At 35.5% G+C, this 9,481-nt stretch overlaps 1 protein-coding gene across 1 annotated transcript; it reads right to left on the bottom strand.

The window, feature by feature from the left end:
- Window positions 1-1,053: 1,053 nt before the first annotated feature.
- On the bottom strand, window positions 1,054-2,944 carry LOC111020396 (retrovirus-related Pol polyprotein from transposon RE1). Its single transcript, XM_088119061.1, is given in 3 exon segments — window positions 1,054-1,916; window positions 2,036-2,319; window positions 2,321-2,944. Coding segments are annotated over 3 exon segments (975 nt in total). The 5' UTR covers window positions 2,888-2,944; the 3' UTR covers window positions 1,054-1,792.
- Between the last annotated feature and the right edge of the window lie 6,537 nt (window positions 2,945-9,481).

The raw sequence follows: 9,481 nt of genomic DNA, 5'->3' as shown, positions 1-9,481 counted from the left end.
GCATAGCTTGCTGCAAAATAGGAAGTTTAGATGCCTTGGTAAAGGATAAAGGTTCAATATCACATACTGAGGGTATGGCAGCTTTGAAAACCTTCTTTTTAGATATACTGGACTTTCATCGGGTCTGCATAGGATGAATATTGGTGGATAAAGATGGATGGCTAAAAGTGGTAGTAGTAGGGGTAAGGGTAAGGGTAGAAGTGGGCAAATCAGTAGAGATAGAAGGAGGCAAATCAACCAGTGGGGCTGCAACATTAAGTGAAGGAACAATGTTGGTAGAGGGTGGTTGAAGGACAGTAATGGGTGAAGAGACAGTAGGGTGATGGGTTAGCAACATCAGAATAAATGGGAGAACATGAATTAGTAGTAGTAGCAGAACCATTAGTAGATGTAGAAGAAGAAGATAGAGTAGAAAGAAGCAAAGGAAGATTAGAAAATATAGAAGGTGGGGAAGAAGAAGAAATAGGTAAGGAAGAAGAGATACCAAAAGGAAAACGGTTCTCTTCAAAACGGACATGCCTAGAAGTATAGAATTTGCTAGTGCTCATGTTATAACATAAATAACCCTTATAATCCAATGGATAGCCAAGAAAGACACATTGAGATTTTTTTGGTTGAAGTTTGTGAGAATTATAGGGTTTAAGCAAAGGATAACAAGCACAACCAAACATTTTGAGATGAGAATAATCGGGAAGACGTTTAAAAAGGCATTCAAAAGGAGATTTGTTACTCAGAGAAGGAGAAGGTAATCTGTTAACAAGAAAAACAACTGCAGAGAAGGTATAAGACCAAAAATGCAAAGGAATTGAAGCTTTAGTCATGAGAGATATGATCATTTCAATAATATGTCAATGTTTCCTTTCGGCAACACCATTTTGTTCAAAGGTGTAGGCACAAGATTTTTGGTGTAAGATGCCATGAGATGCAAGGAAAGAACGAAGAGAATGGTTAACAAACTCACCCACGCCATCACTTCGAAGAATTTTGATACGACTAGATAGTAAATTTTCAACAAAGGGTTTAATGTGACGGAACACATCAGAAACATCAGACTTATGCACAATAGGAAACAACCAAGTGTATTTAGTAAAGTCATCAATGAAAGAAACATAGTTAGTTGAACTCATTGATAGAAATTTCAGGGGTAGGGCACCATACATCAGTATGAACAATTTCCAAAGGAAAAGAAGAGGCAGTATGAGAAGCAGAAAAAGACAGTTTCTTCATTTTGCCATACAAACAAAATTCACAAGCATGGTTAACATAAGAAATAGTGGATAAACTAAGCAAACAAAAAAACAGAATTGAGTATAGGGAGGCTAGGATGGCCTAACCGATTATGCCAAAGAATATAAGAGGAATGCTTGTTAACATGAGCAGCTAAGCAAATCGGTGTAGAGGAAGCTGAACGTGAAGAAGACCGCTCAACCAAAGATGTAAATGGATATAGGTCATTTACACTAGGACCTTTGTATAAAATTTTGCCCGTAGATTTGTCTTGGACAAGAATATAATCATAATAAAAAAGAATAATGTAATCGTGATCAAGACAAAGCTGGTTAACAGATAGAAGATTGGAGGCAATATTGGGAACACAAAGTAAGTGAGATAAAGAAAAGGAAGATGGGGGAGTATTAAAAAGACCGACTTGTATGAGATATAGGAAGATTCTTGCCATTACCCATTGAGACATGATCTTCCCCATTATATTCAGATGCTGCCGATAAATTGGAGAGATCAGAAGTAATGTGTGTGTTGCAGTCGGAATCGGCAAGCCATTGTGAGGGGTGCATTACGACAAAGGCAGATGGTTGAGAAACAAAATTGGTTGTAGGTAGAGGTTGATGTTGATGGCCAACAACAGCAAGGTTTTGGGAGGCCACCATACCTGCAAGTTGAGCAGGTGGATGTCTACCCTGATATGTGTAGTTCATACGGTTGAAACAATCAATAGCCGAATGACCAAGACGGTGACATATCTGGCAGAGTATACGATTCTCAAACTGAGGAAAGCTAGAATAGGTGTTACAATTACCAAAGGAAACGATTAAATCGCCCGTGATTTCCACGATTGGAATTCCCAGAAAATTTTCCGCAACCTTGATTTCCTCTTCCCTTGGAAAAATTTGGACTAAAACCAGGAGAATTGCGAGATGATGAAGAATTTTGAGTAGCCATAAGAGCAGTAATTTGAGAGAAAATATCATCGCGCTTCATCTGTTTCTCCAAGACAATCTCCTCGGATTTCCTGAGCACATGGAGTTCATCAAAAGTGATGGACTGAGAACAAGTGAACATCGATGTTCGAAAAACATTATATTTCAACAGGTAGACCATTTAGAGCATAAATCAACAGGTCTTCATTGTCAACAGTAACAGATACATTGATGAGCTTATCTTTAACTTCCTTGATTCGTTTCACATAATCGTCAATTGACTCACCTGGATTTTTGGTTATGGACTGAAGATCGGACTTCAGATTTACCACAATAGTATGAGAATTGGAAGAATAGTGCTTCTTCAAGGTCTCCCAAATCTGCTTGGACGAAGTACTTCTGACGAGATAGGCTAGTAGTGTAGCGTTTATCAGTGTCATCAACGCTTGATCTCGAGCAATCCAATCAGCATATGTAGTATTCGGAATCATCTGAGAAGCCGAATCAATAGAAGAAGACGATTCAAGAGTAGAAGCAGCAACAAATTTCTCTGGCGGTGTCGAAGAACCGTCAATAAAACTAAAGAGCTTATGAGCCTTTAATATGGCTGTAAGCTGAAATTTCCATAAGATGAAATTGGTGGAATCGAGCCGAATCGAGATCAAATTACAGATATTAGAGAGAAGGAAGATGGGCGAATTTAGATCATTCTCAATACAAAGGGAAGCCATGGTTAAGCTTCAAAGTGATGAGATCGAGATGGAGATTGAGAGTTACTTAATGATGGAGGTTGAGATTTGTTTGGCGATGGTGGTTACCAACACGTGTGAGAACCAAGAAGATTTGACGCGTGTAGGCAGGATCAAAAGAAACGTGTTACCTTTAACAAAAAGGTGTAAAATAATAATCTCAATCTCAAATATTATTGATGGGCTATTTGAGTTTAAATACACAATCAATAGTAACCAACAGAAAACATAGTTACGATGACAAATATAACCACTTCTAACTAATACATATAACATTTAAAACCATTGGAAGATGATAATGATGCTAGTCCTCAAAGGTCAGTAATCACAATTGCAAGGGGAGAAGAGTAAACAGTATTTGATTTCAAAGAATGGAAGATTATGACATTTACTCACAGCACAACATTATCAGGGGCAAATTGACTAATGCTAAGAAGATTTTTAGTTATGTGAGTTACATGAAGTAAACTATCTAGTATGAAAACAAGTTTAGAAGATAAAGAAGATGAACTAGAAGGTGTAACTAAAGAAGAACCAGTGTGAAGAATTGTCAAACCTGCACCATTGCCAATTTTCACTTTGTTATCTCCCATATATTTCGAATTGACTACAATATTATTGAAGTTTCTGGTGACATGATTGGATGCCCAAGAATCGGGATACCAATTGATATCTTGATTGAATGTTTGTTGCGCCAAGAATGCATTCATATGTTGTTCATTACCAGAAAAGCTACGAGGGCCAGATTTTTGCTGTGCGATTGTTGAATACGGATTATGTTACCAATTCTTATATATGTGCGAGTGTACACAATCGTCGCAACAAGTAATAAAAAGTTCGAATCCACAGAGACTAAATGCCCAAACACTCAATATTTACTTAAGAAATCAATGCAATAAACTAAATAATTGTTCTTTTGAGTAAATGCAAAAGTGAGCAGTAATGCAAGTAGGTTAAACATATGTTATCAAACACACATAAATTTTCACTAGGGCTAACAAGCATTCACAATCACTAAGTAACTTCTTATGAAGATAAGAGTGTAAGGGGTAGAGGACGGCGACTCTTTCTGGGTCACTTTAATGATGCTGCAACATTAATGGAGTTAATGCAGTGGTCAAACAAACAAGATGTTCTTTCAAACACCCCAGATTTTCTACCATTTGAGTTATTAGATAAACAATATGAGCATATATGGACAGTTTTTATGACCAAGCTAGGTGATGCTTATCCCCAAGTCACCACACTCTAAACTCAAATAGACTCTAGCTCGAGATGAAGTTTTTCGCTCCCTAATACATTTTTCCAAATGTTATTAAGAAGATATTTCAACATGGTGATCAAGCACATCAAAAATGGAGTGATACAACAACTTCAACTCAAAACGTACTGTCATTAATGCAAAACAACAAGGTTACAGCCCAGAAAATGAGTCCACAACATCTCCCCCTTACACAAGATTTTTAGCTAGACAATGTCATAATGGGAATCAACAATATAGGAATAAAAACAATACAAATAGCTTAAAAGATGAGAGAGGGAGCTGAAAATCAGCTCCCTACAAGAGTTCTCGGCTTATTTCTCAGCTACGGTTGCTTGGTCTTCTTCTCCTCTTGACTTCTACCAATGGTTGGAGAGGTTTTCTTGAAGTGAGGGTTTTTGTGATTGCAAGAATGAGATGGAATAATCTTGTGTGTGGAGGCTTCTCTTTATTGCAGCTTTTATATTTCCCTCCGATTTTAGGGCAACAAAACAAGCCCTGTGGGACCTAGCTCTCACTCCCAGGTGAAACCTCCAGTTACTATGGTAAATGTCGTTGAGAAGTCTTTTCACTGCTAACTTGCTGTTTTTTGTCTCTTTCTTGAACCGATGATGTAGAATCATCAAAGCTACAGTAAAATACTTAAAAATCAGCTCATTTATATTAGTGCTAGCATTATACAGCAGAATCTTGATTTAATTGTTAATTTAGGCACAACTCAGTGAATATGGGGTTAAATGAGGCTATCTTTAGCTATCTTCTATGCAATTTAGACACAAATAACTCTCTTTTGGAGAGTTATCAGCCATGAAGGCAATCATGGGAGTATTGGAACCAGATGTAGGACCCCTGGTATTTGTTGCTTGATGAGAGTATGAAGGAGACCCATTTGGACCAACAAAGGATTTCTCAAATCTAAAATAACACCTCGCAACTGTATGTTCAATTTTGCCACATATTTGGCATTGGGGTAGGTTTCCATTATTCCAATTTCAATGAAAATTAGGATTACCATTTCTACCTCTAAAAGTAGAATTGTGACATTGTCCATCAGTTGCAGAGGAATTCTTACTTTGTGTAGTAAGATTCACCGATGGAAGAGACCCATCAGTATTAATCAAATTTATTTCATTACGAGCTTCTTGAGATAGAATAAACGAATAAACTTCTTGAAGAGTTTGGGATTGGGTCCGCGTTGAGATTAATAATACTGTAGATTCAAAATCGACCCTCAATCTGACAAGAATATGTATGGTGTCATCTTCAATCAGAATCTTTTTGCAAGCAGTAGCGAGAGAATTAATAATTGCCTTGATTTGTTGAAAATAGTTTTTCAGAGATAGGTTTCATTTCTTGAAATTCTCCAATCTTGATTTCAATTGCATAACCCGAGCAAGATTGCGAGAAGCATATATATTTTCGAGAATTTGCCATACCTAGCGTGCTGTAGAGCAATGAATCATTTCGCCAAGTATATTTTCTGACGTTGAGCTAAATAACCAGGAAGTAATTAGTTTGTCTTGCTTCTGCAATTGATTAAAAGCAGGATTGACTATCATTCTTGATGTAGAATCTTCTCATACAGGTGCAATAGTCTGAGGAGGTATTTCAGAATTTCCCATGATACTGTGTTCAAGGCCATGTCCTTGAAGTGCTTTAATATCAGCAATTTCCAAAGCAAAAAATTTTCATCATTCAATCTTACCGTAGAAATCTTACTTCATTATGTAATTTTTTTTGTTCATCTGAGAAGATATGACTTCAGAATTTAAAAAAGAGAAATTTGTTTTGCAGTAGAGAGATGTCGTTACACTGTAAGCTCTGATACAATTTCAAAGTTGTACAAGAATGAACAAAGTGACTGATTTTCTTGTTTTATTTATGAACCAAAACAGTGGTATTTATAACCTACTGTATGTTATACATCTATTGTACCAGACTACCAGAAATACAAACAAAACAAAAAAGAATTACAACCAATTGCAACCAATTGAACGAAACTTCACAGAATCTACAACCGATTGACGAGACTTTAGTGAGCAACTTTAACATCTATTGTGATAAACCACACAGACAAAGTTTATATATACTGATAACAAGAAGCATTAATAATATCTTTGAAATAAAATGAAGAGCAAACAGTAACAAATCAATGAATGTTACTGGATTAAGGGTGTGTTTGAGAGTAATTTTAGCCTGGTCAAAATCACTTTTGCTATTGTCAAAATCGTTTCCCTTTCCATTAATCATGTTTGGCAATAGAAAAGCTTAAAATCACTTTAAATTGATCTTGAATGTATCACTTGGATAATGATTTTGGAAAATCAATTATACTTGAATCAAATTTTTAAAAATCATTAATTCTACCATCCTTCCCAAACACACCGTAAAACTAAAGAGAATAAAAAGAGAGTAAGAGACTCATATTTTAGAGTGGAATTTCCTCTTGGATTATTCTACAGTACAATCAGTGGTACAATCACACAGTGCTTCTCGAAATTATCAAGCTCACCTCTCTTATCAAGAAAACTAGAGAATAAAAGATACCTATTTTAGGTGGCTTGCACAATCAACTTTTTGACCGAGCCGACAACCATTGTAAGTCAAGATGTGAGAGTAAACATCCATTAAATATTTTGAGAATCTTATCTGTTATTTTTTAATTCAAATATTTTTACTAGAGAATTTTATGACAAGCCTAAAAGGAAAAAATATTAATTAAATTAAAATCTAATAAAATTAAAAAAATTATTTTAGAAATAGAAATACCAAAATTTAAACATGAAAATTATTTTAGGAACGGAAATACCAATACCAAAGATGGAAACAAATACAGTAACAAACATGATGAACAAATTCTAACAAATATAGTAACAAACATGATGAACAAATATGGTTAACAGATGAACAAATACGATGAATAGATTGACAAATACCTGAACATTAAGATGAAAATATACTGTGAAAAATAAGATGAACACATAATGTTTATTTTGTGATGCAATTAATACAAAAATAAAAAAATCTACCTTTGAACTCATACTGTTGACTTCTCTCTTCTTTACCCTCCGTCACTCCCTACCCTACTTACAACTTTGTCACCCACCTTGTTGCTCCATCGTTATATCTCCTGCTCAATTTCATCAATTCTCCGCCCCACCTACACCTATGTCACCCCCTTGCTGCTCCACTGTTGTCTCTCTTGCTCAATTCCGTCCATTCCCCGCCTTGTAGTCACCATTGCTCAATTCCTGTCCATTCCTACGTTGTCTCTTTCGCGATACTCCTTGATTGTGTCTCACTTTATGTTCTATCCTCTTTGAGTTATGTTACGCTATAATCAAATATATATTTAAAAACTGAGATAGGTGGTTTCTAAAATTTACAATATAATCAGTGGTACAATCACATAGACCACTCTTTAAGAAGCACTCACAAAATACAGAGTAAAAATACTCTTATCAAGCTCACCTCTCTTATCAAGAAAACCAAAGGAAAAAATACCTATTTTAGGTGGCTTGCACAATCAACTCTTTAAATGAGCCGACGAACATTGTTAGTCAAGAGTAAACTTCGACTAACCCTTTAATTATCTGTCAAAAATTTCATATATATACATATATATATATATTAGTACAATATGTGGAGGTGGGAGATTCGAACTCATAATATTTTGATCAGATATAGGTAGAAATTAGCGCTGAGTTAAGCTCATGTTGGCAAAGATTCCACATTAATCATTGTAATTTTTACTATATAACTAAGGAAGCGAAAGACTTAAGATTAATGGGGAGTTGGATAGCGATTGGCTTTCTCAAAATTTATCATTGTTCATGTTGAGTTGAGATGGCGATGAATGGAACAGAGGTAAAGCAGAATCTAATCTCTCTCATGGTTGGATAATGCGTATACTTTTGAGTTTTATTTTTATTTATTTATTTTTAGAAAGTTGTGCTTTTGAACTATGCATGTAAAATGTCTCGAATTATTTTTACAAAATTATAGGAAAAAGCCAATTTTTATTCCTCTTGATTTCATCAAATTGAATAATGAGTGAAAGCTTTTTGGGTTTTTGGGCTGAATAGCCCTTTTACTAAGGTAGTATTGTTTTTTACCCATGTTTTTCAAAATATATGTTTTCTAATCTTTGTTGGCATCATCTTTGATATCAAATTACTTTCACTATCGCTCCACTCATTTTTTAGATTTCTCTCTTGTTCCGTCTCCCTCTTTTTCCATATCTTCAAAAAAGTCATCATTCTTCCTCTCTCCTCATTTTTCTTTTCTTCTTTCTTCTCGTTCAATTTTTTCTAAAAAACATAAACAAAAATTCAACTAAATTGATAGACATACTTTCTCTCTCTAAAAATAAGATTTAGAATGGAACAAAAATCCAATTAATTCATAGAACACTTTCTCTCTCTCTAAAAATAAGATCGTTTGAGAGGGAGATCCGACCGTCGAGAGCAAGTTCCAACCGTGGGCAACTCTATTTTCCTTTTATTGGACGGTTTTGCCGTTTTCTTCTTGCTCTCGATCTCGCTCAAAAGCTCTACTCTCGCTCTTGATCTCGCTCAAAATCTCACTCACGCTTTTGATCTAGCTTATGGTCTCAATCTCATTGTTGAGGAAGAGGAAGAGAAAAGGTCTCTAGATTTTTTAGAGTGGGTGTGAGGAAGAGATAGTGAAGGGTGTGAAGAAGAGAAATAAAGATTTGGTGTGAAATGAGGGGGTGAGAGGGAAGAGAGATAGATGTAGGCATGGAGCGAGGGGTGTGAGAAAGAGAGAGGAAACCTATTTTGAGAGAGAGAGAAAGAGAGTGTGAGGAAGAGAGTGGAAAATTAAATTTTATAGTTGAAAACATCGAGACAAGATGAAAAGACAAAATAATAATAATAATAATTTTAATTTCTTTCTTCCCTCTCTCCTCTTCCTCTCTTCCTCCTCTCCTCTCTCATTTTCCTTTCTCCCCCTCCCCCTCCCCCTCCCCCCTCCCCCCTCTCTTAAAATTCCCTTTCTCCTACCCTTTCTCCTAGTTAAGAAAAAACAGATATTAAAGTTCTTTATCTTTGTAAATGATGTATTAGTTGGGCTTGATTAGTTGGTGATATAACAAATTTTAGTTGTAATATTTTTTGGGCCTAATATATAGCCTTCTTCTTCTAATAATATTATGCAAGATTAATTTACTCTCTAGCCTCAATATGGTATCAGAGCACACGTGGGTTTTTCAGAGAGTATTTTGGTAATTTCTTCTCCACGATTGACGGTTCTTTTTCCTTTTCCTTTTCTCGCCTTTTGCTTCGTTTACATCA

This window comes from Momordica charantia, assembly GCF_013281855.1.
Source record: "Momordica charantia cultivar OHB3-1 chromosome 10 unlocalized genomic scaffold, Mcharantia_2.0 BLBB01000010.1, whole genome shotgun sequence".
Taxonomy (NCBI): Eukaryota; Viridiplantae; Streptophyta; class Magnoliopsida; order Cucurbitales; family Cucurbitaceae; genus Momordica; species Momordica charantia.
Note: the sequence above shows the minus strand (reverse complement) of the source record. Positions and strands in the feature narration are given on the sequence as shown.